We start from the raw sequence: 12,651 nt of genomic DNA on the forward strand, positions 1-12,651 counted from the left end.
TTAACAAAACACTTTCTCAATCCATTGATCCGTTTATTTATCCGTCAATCTACTCATTGAACTGGAGCAATGTGTTATTAAGTGGACTCTTAAATGGCAACATCACTTTGTTTTACGAGGTCAGTTTATTCATATGGAGAAGAAAGACGAGAAGCTGCTGAGTTAGATCAAGTAAACGTCAAATAACAATGAGTTAAATTTCTTTAATAGTGTGTAACAATTTGATTTCACCTCTTTTGTTTTACATAATGTACAAGACAATTCTTTCTTGTTGAAAATCCAGTGTTTCTGTCCGATGGTGAGAACATTAATGTACGTACTCTTTCAGTCACTAATCTCATCCACACCCCAATATTTTAAAAAAATAAATGATAGTGTAGCATCAGCATATTATGTTTCCCCGTTTTATTGAACATCCTATTTGGCTCATCACGATATTACTTATTCTGTTTGTTTGTTTGTTTTTTTTCATCTGTCCCCCAGACACCTACTCTACAGGCAATGCCAACACTTGCACCATTTGCCCTGCTGGATTTTCCTGCACACCATCCACTTCACCGGTTTCTTGTAGGAATGGAGAATACAGTCCGTTAGGATGTAAGCGTCATTACTTGATTAGGACACATCGGTCTCCATACTTGGCATGACCCATGACCCTCAACGAAGATCACTTGAGATAATAATATAGCCACAATACGCTATTAAATTAGATATGGCTCTGGGCAAACAAAAAGAGGTGCCAAGCCCACTTTGTTAAGCGTCCATGGTCTCCATGTAAAAGACAAGGTTCTTCTGGTTAGAAGAGGTTACCTCTTTGTAACATTTGTGGTTTTACCAAAATTGACATCGAAAAGCTATAAATGAGTCATATTGGAGATTACTATATATATATATATATATATACACAAAATATTGGATTTTATTAGACATTGCACATTATCAGGCAGGAACAATCGGGAAAAGTATATTTAATTTAACAAAATAGAGAAAATGTTATCATTTTATCCTCAACAAAGTGAACGCTTTTAATCTGGTCAAAATGCAATGGCATGGTTGATGACTGAAAATAAAAAAAAAAAAACTATAGAGAAGGATATATATATATATATATATATATATATATATATATATATATATATATATAATATATATATATATATATAGAATTGTGTTTGATACAACAACAACAGTCAACAAAACAACTCAGTCCTGACGATGGCAAATTAAGCCTGAAACATTAATGTAGACTGTCTCAAACATTGTGGTAAATATTTTAAATAATAATAATAATAATAATAATAATAATATATATATATTATATATATATATATATATATATATATATATATATATATATATATATAAATATATAAAGGAAGGGGAGGATGGGGAATAGGAGGAAAAGGCAATAGGAAATAATAAATTAATGTGAATGTATGGGTTTTATGCTTTGTTGTTTGTTTGTTTTTTGTGTTGTTTTTTTTGTTGTTGTTGTTTTTTTTTTTTTGGTTTGTTTTTTTTCTTGGGGGGAAGGGTTGGTTTAGTTTGTTTCTGTTATTTTACTTTACTTATTTTCAGGTAAGTACTTTTTTATGTTATGGCTACCCAACTATTAATTTCCATTACACACAGCACAGTGATAAATGAATTTAACCTTGTTGCTTTTATAATAATCGTTATCGTTGTTTTCATTATCATAATCAAAATCAAGGTTTGCGTACTTCACAGCATTATTTATTTAATTAAAAACGTTTAACATATTATTCTTTCCATTCTGGCGTTCACTGTAGGTTGGTTCCTGCCTCGTCTTGAAAGTCAGGCAATATTTGTTTTGCTGTCCACTCCGATAAGACATATTATCTTCAAGTTGTCCAGAAACCTTTCTGTCATATATACGTATATACGTATCATATCGATTAAATTACCCTTGACCCTTGAATTATCAACAACAACAAAATCTTAAACCAATTTTTTTTTTTTTGGAACTCTCAGATTTGAGACTTTTTTTTAAACTGGGGCTCATGTTAATATGTAGATATAATAATTTAAATGATTCCTGACCAAAATGAAAACATGAGTTTTGTCACAGTAAAAGATATATATAAGATAATTTTGATTACTTACAGCCATGATTTGTAGTCAGTGTCGTCCAGGAACTTATTGTGTTCGACAAGCTGCTGCAGAGATGCCCTGTCCTGAAGGTCACTTCTCCTCTGCTGGTCAAATGTCTTGTACACCATGTGAGGATATGTCTGCATGCTCAGCTCAGCTGACTACAATAGCAGCAACACCACAACCGTCAACAGTGTCAACAACAAGAAAACAAATAAATTGTGGGTTTGGATATTGTTATCAGTGGCAATCTCAGTCTTGTGTACCATGTACTGCAGGTCAGTAAATAAATAAATAATGAATTTATAATGCGCCTAAACATCCACGTTAATCGTGCTCTGCGGCGCTATACATAATAATTTTTTAAAAAATCACAACACTAGAAATAAGCATGAATACAGAAACAAAATCTAAGCAACATCTATTTCATTAAAAAAAGCCTTACGGAACAACACAGTCTTCAGACATTTCCTGAAAGTATCGCTTGCTCATCTTAAAATGTGTCTGAATCGTATTAAAAAAGCATATTTTTGGGGTAAAAAAAATTTTTTTTTAATAGCAAAGCAGAATTTTAACACGTGTGTGTGCCACGGATTGCTGTCATTATTAGCCTTCTCTTCTTTTGTTTAAGTACAATTTCTACATGATTGTGGCTAACCATGCAAGTGATTATTTGCCATCATTCATATACAAGATGATATGACGTTTTGATTTATCACTTTTTTGTTTTCAATGCTTTTCTTAAAGAATAAAATAACTATGGATATAAAAAAGAATTAAAATAAACTAAATGGAATTGTTGACGTTTGTATTGAATTCCAAACACACATTGCTACTGGAAATTTTAAGTAACCCAACACTTAATATATTCATATATCTTCTTCTTAGACGAAAAAGAATGAGATCCAAAATTACCCGTGTACTTAATTTACTTTCATAAAGAAACAATTATATGATGACTGCGTTGATGTTGATATCGTAACGTTACCAATTACACAGCACTATTTATTTGATCAAAATGCTCCTTCTGACATCCAACTGTTTTGATTTTGGATTCTTCACAATTGTGTATTTCGACATAAATATAACAATTGAGAATGCATTTCTGATAATGAGAATCAATATTCTCTCAAAAATCCTAATTTGAAAAATATAACATTCTAATTCTAGATCAAACCTAAACAAAGGTAAGCATTAACAGTGATGTAACTTTGATTTCAATTAAACCCTAGTTGAGTCACTTTTACTCTTTTAATTTAAAAAATGATGTCAGGTTAATACAAAATCAAATTTCGCCTCTAAATGTTTGATATACAAAAGGACATTATGCTGACAATTGAGCAATAAAGCAAGAAAATTTTTCTGAGACAAGCTCCGACCAGGATGAAAGCAAAGAGTGACCACCTGAGAGGACTTGTATAAGTAGCAACAACTAGACTTTTTTAAAAGGCCTGATTGTCGTATCCAGTTCTGAACAAGAACCACTTGGGGAAAAAGGGACGAAAGAGTTGGCAGAACTTGGATGAGCAGTCAAGCCTAAAAATTAGTAAGATCTGTAGAACCTTTGTTGGCAGAAGCTTCTAATTCTACCATATCTCCGAAAACATTTTTTCGCTGATGAATAGTCCTGAGCCCACCCAGCAGGTCATCACAATGCAATGCTAAGCCTGCCGCTCTGCAGTCTCCAGACCATCATCACAATCAATGCAAATGGCTGATGCCGCCAAACTCCACTGATTGCATGGATGTTGCAAATCCTGGGACATAGTTTGATGGACGCCACCCGGTGTCTCCTATCACTGGTACAGAACCCAGGAATCTTCTCTCTCAGTTCAGAGGTGAGGACTTCTTCACTCTGGTGAACTATTCGTCCAATTCAATATCCATTCCGATTTTGTGCAACCCCCTTCCAAAGTAAAGGAAGCTAGGTACAAGGGCTACCGTGGTTTCATTCAACTTGTGTTTGGTCATCTGTCTGTTCTCCATCTGAGAGACTCTCCTGCTTCCATCCCAAATATTACTCCGCATTACTCCGCTACTGAAAAACACTGTGTCATCACCAGTAGTGTCAGATTGGTGCCCCAAATACATCCCGCTTGCGTTCGCAGAGAACTGTTGCACTTCGCAATCTTCCCTGCGACACCCTTGATGTGGACTCAATAGGTGAGGCTGCGATATTTTGTATTATGGCCAACGACTTCCTGTATTTGAAGATGCTTGATGTTATTTAGATGGAAAGTGATCACAATTGATTTGAAAATATTCATCTTTAGATATCACCTCTATTGACACCATACAGTATTCACTGAGGAGAAAAGGAGATAAATAATAGTCAACTAAGCGAATGTACTATATTGACTTTTTTCTGTGGAGACAAATAATTGTCATTGGGAATCGAGTATATTAAATGAGTATATATTGGCATGCGGAGCAAAAAAGATTGTTAATGACTTATCAGCCAACTAGACGAATGTGCTTTATTGATTTTTTTTCTGAGCCGACAAATGTTTGTCAATAGTAATCTATTTGTTATATTAGGCTAGGATATATTTGTATCTTTGAAAATTAGTGTTATCAAATTTCTCTTAAGATTATTATCAGTTAAAAGTAAAATAGTAACTGTAATAAGTTGTTTTTTTATCCTTACAGCTGTATCTACATGTTCAAAAATTGCCAAAGAGGGAATGTCTTACACAATCCAGCAAAACATCCAGTCTCTCAAAGGAGACAGATTTCAATGGAAAATCGAATCAAACAACAATGCCCTTAGTTCCACTACAGTTACAACGTGTTCAATCAACACTCTTATTTGTGAAAGCATTGATTTTTCCTTGTATAGAAGCACAATAGAGTCTGGGGATGGCGGCAACGCGTTCGACGTGACTTTGACAATCGTGAGAATTGATCGGCAACAAAACGAAGCTACTTTGAGCTTGTATGATGATAGCTCTTCTCCACTTAAAAGCTGCTCTTTGGAAGTTTTCTGTAAGTACAGTTACTTGATTCGGTGTTTCTGTATTAGCTTTTCACTGCTTTTTAAAAGGAATTGAATATTCTTGTTTGAATTTTCATGCCTCGAATCATTTTTTGTGTTTACTCTATCAACCAAAGGAGATTGATGTAATACCACTGAGATAACTATTTAGACTGGCGGCTCCGCTGGAATCGAGTATATTCGTAAGTCTCGAGTGATTAACTTACATTTCAGTTTTAATGATTTAAAATTATCTTATGCGGCTAAAATGTTATAGACTAAAAATGCACGATAAATTTTCTGATGGATTAAATGTGTCACATTAAACTCCCGAATGTTTGACTCAGAACAAATGTACTCTTAGCCAGAGATAAAACATCTGCATTATTTATATTTTGTCCTCTACAGACCCTCCAAGTGCCTCACCAGTCATGACAATAAGCAACGATGACACTAATAACAACAAAAACGTCGCATTAACTCTTAACAACGCTGAAACTGTTTCTCTAAATGATGGACAGCGTGTGTTGGTGAAATGTCAAGTGTATGGAGGCAATCCAGTGGTTAGTGACGTCACCATTACATGTATGGACCTATCTACAAAAGTCTCTGATGTTGTTGCAACCCAAAAATGGAAAGCAGACATGACAATGAACCAAGGCAAATGTGTGTGCTCAGCTACTCATGTGACTGGGAGTTATCTGCTGACATCCGAGTTTACTATTAGCATTCTTTGTAAGTTTCTATCTCTGGGTGGGGTGTTTTGATCTCCCATGAATTTTCTGATGGATTATATGTCTCACAGTAAACTCCCGATTTTTTTACTCAGAACAAATGTACTATTAGCCAGAGACAAATTATCTGCATTATTTATATTTTGTCCTCTATAGGCCCTCCACATGGCTCACCAGTAAGCAATGATGACTGTCTCTCTATCTTCCATACATGTTTCCCTTCCCATGTTGCTCTTGTCTTTGCTATGAATTTACATTGCTCGTTTTTTAAAATTGTTCCTGACAGGTATCCTCAGCTAAGATGGAGGCAGTTCGATGCATAATTCATTTTTTTTATTGATGATGTTTTTTTTCTGTGTAAAAGACCTCTGTGCTATAACGTGAAAATCGGCAGATTTATAAATTGCTCATGGAATCCTCTGTTCCCAATTTGAATTAATCCCCTTTGTCTTTGTTTTTTTTTTCATTTTGGCACTATTAACAGCAGAACTACAACTGTTCCCATATCATCCCTCTTTTACTTAAATGACCATAAAGTGTTGCAAGCGCCGTAGTACCCCTTAAGACAAATTTTTTTTTTAAAAAAGCAAACAAACAAAAACAACAACAAAGAAACAAAAAACAAACAAACAAACAAACAAAAATAATAAATTTCTTTTATTGTAAAAAACAAACTAGTAATTAATGACTTTCAAAACATAAATACTCCCCCCCCCCTAATGATAAGAGACTGTTACTTTTTAATAGGAGGCAGAAGTCTTGATGCCACACCTTCTTCTCTTCCGGTTCCAAACTCATTGAAAGTGTGTAAGTGTAATCAGTCCTCCGGACAATGTATAAGCAATGAACATATTGAATCATAAAGGTGCATAACTATTTCAGTAGCAGGATATATAGGCAGATTATTATGATTACGGGGGTGTTAAAGAGAGTGGATGGATGACCTTTATTGGCAACAAGCATTTATATAGGCTAGGACATAAGTTATCATCACTCTGAAACCAGAATCTAAGTTGCATAATGTATTTATCCAGTCCTTTGGTGGACTGGTTTCACACTTCTATGGAGACTGGAACCAGCATTTTGAACAAACACTATTGTTCCCTATTAGAATTGTTTGGGTAGGTAATGTCCTTTGTCCCTATCAGAATTTCACTCCCATTTCAGTTCTTCGATGCATGATAGTTGATAGTTTCCCCTTTTTCATAAATTAGAAGAGACCATCATGAGTCCAGTGGGATTATTGCATACAACACTTTACTCCATCAATCATCATTAAGACACAATGACTTACTACTCCTCTTGGTCCCTGTGATTCCAATGCCGCCACTGCACTCTGCTACCGTTACAGTCCTTAGCCACCCTTTTCAGGGCCCCTGACTATTTTGCCCCTTTTACTTCTCTTACTCCTAATTGCCTCCATGTCTATTTTAGTTTCCCAAACTTTTATTCTCCTAGGCGTTCCAATCTAAAGCATGTTTGATCATATTTAAGGATCCTTTTTCGGGGCATGACTACTCATTTTGCAATTGCTATTAACTTTTAGATACTGTTTTCTTATGGACAAGTTGATCTACTTCTACAGTTTGTTGTTCAAGATCTCATCAGTAAGTTTGATTTTAAGACAGAGCGTGAACCTTTACTGGCGACAGCTTGGTTTTATTAGTATTTATTTCAGAGGATGAATTATGGGTGATTATTTAATTATTCGTTTATTCTGTTTATTTAAGCCGTGCGTAACATATTTGTTTTTTTGTTTTTTATCCCTTGTTCCATACCTATTTTTTTACAAATGAGTGTGGGTTCTGTTTTTAATAATGGGAATCTCTTTCCGTAATTCCGTATTCCTCAGATGCCCCAACAATCACAACATTGACGGCTAACTCTCAGACTGGAAATGTAGAAGTGGTGAATGGTCAGGATGTGGTGCTGAACTGTGGAGCTGATGGTTATCCATCACCCAGGATGTCCATAATGGGACAAAGAACAAAGGAATATGTAACACTCCAAAAGTTGAATCCAATGGGCGACTTGACCAGTCAGTGGCAGGTCCGGATCCGGGCACAATGTACTGACACAGATACCTATGTCTGTATGGCGGGCAACAACTTGGGATCAATGGAAGCTAGTATTTTACTCAACGTTAAATGTGAGTCTTTCTCACTATAATATTAATCAATGAAATAAGTAAACAAACTTTCATATATATATTCCTTACTAACAATGCAATTCATTATTGTGTAAGTTTGCTCCTTGCAGACGAAATGGAATTGTCTTTCCATTCATTTCAAATTTGACTCCAGACACCTGTATTTTATAATGATATTCATATAATATCCATCACTGCTTACCTCAGACTAGAGAGAGTTTGTGCTGCGTACAGCCTGGTTAACGAGTCTAGTACTTTTATGTGTGCGAGCGTGCGCGCGTGCGCGCGCATGTGTGTGTGTGTGTGTTGTAAGTGCCTATTTTATAGGCCTAGAGTAGTAGTATTTTATTTTATGTTATTTTGTGTTATTTCATTCAAGGTTCACCTGAGCTGCTGTCTAATGAAATGATTAGGGAATTCATTCCAAACGCAGACGGTGACTTGGAAATAAAAATTCCAATTATTGGATTCCCTGCCCCCACTGATTTCACGTTGGCATTGGAAGAACAGAATGGTGGAAGAGGAAAACGCGATGCAAATCAATGGAATTCTGATTTGAGAGGTAGTTTGTACAAGGTCACTTTTATAGACGATGGCTCTCCCAAAGGTGAAGTTGTCCTTAAGATGTTCGGATTGTCTGGCGGCGATAGTGGACAATATATATTGCTCATCAAGAATGGAATTGGAGATGGGCTGCATTATTACTTTACAGTCACTGTACTTACTGGTATGTATGTATGTATGTATGTATGTATGTATGTATGTATGTATGTATGTATGTATGTATGTATGTATGTATGTATGTATGTATGGATGGATGGATGGATGGATGGATGGATGGATGCATGCATGCATGCATGCATGCATGCATGCATGTATGTATGTATGTATGTATGTATGTATGTATGTATGTATGTATGTATGTATGTATGTATGTATGTATGTATGTATGTATGTATTTCTTACGTGCATCATGTATAATTTCTACGCCAAAAAAGCAGTGGTCAGTTGAAAATGCTGTGTGTATTTCAAGTACATATTATTCTATAACTAATTCCTAATCACAACGTGACTTTGGAAGCAAGTGCAGTTCGACGTTCAAAACACAAGAGTCCAGAAAACACTATGTGATAGCCCTCAATAAATTCAATCTATTTTCTTGATTTCTTATCTTTCTAATCGCCTAGTTATTTTTAGAGTGCAATGAAGGCTTGATAGTTTGACTTTACAATAATTTATAAAATATAGATATTGATAAGCACCCAGTGTATTTGTGCTGCATGAAGAGTTAAGGCTCTCAAATTTATTTACCAGATATAAAGAGGATGCGTGCTGGTATGAAGATTAAATAATACAGTAATAATAATAGCAATAATAATAATAACAACAACGACAAGAACAATAATAATAATAATAATAATAATAATAATAATAATAATTATTATTATTATTATTATTATTATTATTATTATTATTATTATTATTATTATTATTATTATTATTATTATGATCTAGCACTTGTATAGGGCATAAATATGACTAGGCCATGCTCTGTGTGCTTCACAATTACAACAATGGCATATATCACTAGCACACACACACACACACACACACACACACACACACACACTTTCAGTTATAACTCAAAAGAAGAAAAAACACATCTTTATCAAATAAATGTGAAACATTGACAGAGACTTTAAAATATGTTTTTGTAAAAAAAAAAGAAAGAAAAGTATTGTTTAAGCTTTGATTTAAAAACATCGACTCTTAATGCTTCACGAATAGCCCTTGGAAGATAGTTCCATATTTGAGGACCAAGTGTTGAAAACGATCTCACACCATAAAATAAATCATTTGATTTGTTATTTACTTGAAGTTCAGTATGGTCAGATGAAGACCGTAGTATTCTAGACGGATAATAGACATTTATGAATTCATTAAGATACCTAGTGCTAAACCATTAAGGCATTCGTTTAAAGCAGTTAAGGGCGATCTTGTATTCAACCCTTTCTTTCACTGGCAACCAATGCAATTCAAACAGAATGGGTAGTGCATGTAATAGGTTTTGCAGCACTATTCTTAATTGTTTGAAGTCTTACAATTTTAACTTTAGAGATTTACAATGATCTAATCTTGATAATATAAATGTTGTTACTAGCTTTATTGTTACATCTTTAGTCTAGTAGGTTCGTACATTAGCAATTTTCTTTTGTATAGATTATCAATATGTGGATTCATGCCCAAATCGCTATATAAAATACTCCTGAATTTCTAATTGTTTTGCTTGACTTTATAGAATTGCCATTGATATCAAAGTTCATCTCCGAGAAAGGACCCCATATAACATCACTTCTGTTTTGTTTTTTGTGTGTTTTTTTTTGTTTTACATTATTAAATTTAAGTTTATTTACACCCATCCATCCATCCACAGAATTTTCAACTGATTTTTGTGAAAGAAAAATACACATTTGTGTATCATCAGCGTAAAAGTGGTAGTTCATGCCATGATTATTAGAAATTTAAAAAAGAGGCTGTGTATAAATTGTAAAGATAATAGGCCCTAGAACAGATCCATGGGGTACCCCATGCATCATATAAATTTCTTCTGAAAATCTGCCATTTATTTCAACAGTTTATGTTCTAGATCAAAGGTACGATTGAATCAGCTCTAGTGCAGACCTCTGATTCCAAAAGTAATATTTAAACGATGAAGTAAAATGTCATGGTCAATGGCGTCGAAAGCAGAGGAAAGATTTAAAAGAGTTAACAAGCAGACATGTTTTTTGTCAATAGAATTCAATATATCAGTATAGACACGAGGACAGTTGTTTCTGCGCTATGTTATGTTTTGTACGCTGGCTGATAAGTTTCACTTAAATTATTTAATGTAACATGCTTTAAACATTTGTTTGAAATCAATCTTTCAGGAACTTTGATAGAAAGGAAAGATTAGAAACCGGCCTATAATTTTTTAGTTCATTCTGTTCAAGTGTACTCTTCTTCAATAGAGGTTTTACAGTAGCTTTCTTACAAGAAGCTGAGTGGAGTGAGTTATTCCCTGTCATAATTATAATAGGCAATAAAACATCAATACAGTTTTTAAGTAATGGGGTTGGGATCGGGTCGAGATCACTGTATTTGGACGGACTCATTATTATTTCTCGAATTTCTTCTTCGGTGGCTAGAGAAAATTCATCTAATGTGTCTCCTTTGAATGTTTAGTATTTTGGTTTTTCTGCTTGGCTTCTTTAACAAAGAATTATAGGAGTTCCCCATAAACTAAGGATGTATAATAGATATTCGGGTTCTTCCATAACTAACGGGTATGATCAACGTTTACTTAGTTGACTGTCTGATAACCCAAAGTTTTTTTGGCCCATTGTTGTAACGGAAATACTCTCAAACCAATGCAAAATATAACAATGCTAAATCAAGCCCATAATTGGTTTTAAGACATGCATATATGAGTATGCAGGGCATGATAATAACATATATTATGTCCGGTCTTTTCGACTTAAAAATTATGCATTAATTTAATGAAAATCAATTATGTTGTTGTTTTCTTTTGTTTTTGTATTTGTTTTGTTTTTGCTTGATAGTTTGTATTGTTTTTGGGAGGGTTTTTGGGGTTTTGTTTTTTTTTGAAAGCCTGGTACTTTGTACTTGTGTGGTAATTGTTCATGAAACATATTTCCATCACTATTAATTGATCATTTAACTCATATTGTTATTACGTTAATGATATTTCAGGCAATGAAACTTGCAGTAGAACAAATGAAGCAACGAGCAGTGAAAGTAACGAGTCAGATCTCGTTGTGATCATCATCATATGTGCTGTTGCTGTCATTCTGTGCATCACTACTTTCATCATTGGGTGGAAAGGTAAGCTTTTGAGTAAAATCAGACCACTGACTTCAACTTCAATATCATATCAATGTAAATCGGATATATCAGGAATAAAGTTTTAAGTGAAAATGATCAAATTGCAACCAAAAAGAATGAATTTTCCTTTTTACATTAGAAATGTAATTCATTTTTCTTTTTAGAAATATATCAACTTAAGTCAAATTAAATTGTCTAGATGTTGAATTTTATCGTTTTCACCAACTAGTTTTCGCTTATGGAACAACCCACCTGCTGTTATCAAGCTTCTGGGCAAAATTGAGACTTTTAAAGAGTGACATTTCAACATTCTCATTTCTGCCACTTCAACTTCTTTATCTTATTTCTTTGTTGTAGATGCTGTCTCTAGTCCATATAACATTGCTGGTCTTACAACTGTTGTATATATTTTCCCCTTCAGCTTTGCGGATATTCGTTTGTCACACATAACTCCAGTTACCTTCCTCCAATTATTCCAGCCTGCCTGTATCCTTTTCTTAACCTCCATCTCATTACCCCCGTCTCCTTGAACAGTTGTTCCTAAGTATTTGAATCGGTTTGTCTCTGGCACATCCTCTTCTCCTATCTTTATTGGTGGTTCTGCTTGCTGTTGTCCGATGCACAAATACTCTGTCTTCGATCTGCTTACCCTTAATCCCCTCCTTTCCAACACCCATCTCCAACCCTCCAGTTCCTTTTCCGCTTCAGCTTTTGTATCATTCAAAAGTACAACATCATCCGCTTACATCATGTTCCATGGTGCCTCTCGCCGAATGGGGGCTGTTATTACAAACAGC

General features: G+C 34.5%; 1 protein-coding gene across 2 annotated transcripts in view; it reads left to right on the plus strand.

Moving 5' to 3' along the window:
- Positions 1 to 12,651, plus strand: part of LOC144962811 (uncharacterized) — a 57,381-nt gene that overhangs the window by 43,387 nt on the left and 1,343 nt on the right. For both annotated transcript variants that reach the window (XM_078896085.1, XM_078896086.1), the window contains 7 exons: positions 484 to 597; positions 2,127 to 2,390; positions 4,762 to 5,097; positions 5,495 to 5,821; positions 7,673 to 7,969; positions 8,349 to 8,696; positions 11,723 to 11,854. In XM_078896085.1, the coding sequence (XP_078752211.1) occupies positions 484 to 597; positions 2,127 to 2,390; positions 4,762 to 5,097; positions 5,495 to 5,821; positions 7,673 to 7,969; positions 8,349 to 8,696; positions 11,723 to 11,854 (1,818 nt within the window). The remainder of the gene's footprint in view (positions 1 to 483; positions 598 to 2,126; positions 2,391 to 4,761; positions 5,098 to 5,494; positions 5,822 to 7,672; positions 7,970 to 8,348; positions 8,697 to 11,722; positions 11,855 to 12,651) is intronic.

The sequence above is a fragment of the Berghia stephanieae genome, chromosome 1, assembly GCF_034508935.2.
Source record: "Berghia stephanieae isolate SIO BIC M18660-M18661 chromosome 1, UCSD_Bste_1.3, whole genome shotgun sequence".
Classification (NCBI taxonomy): Eukaryota; Metazoa; Mollusca; class Gastropoda; order Nudibranchia; family Aeolidiidae; genus Berghia; species Berghia stephanieae.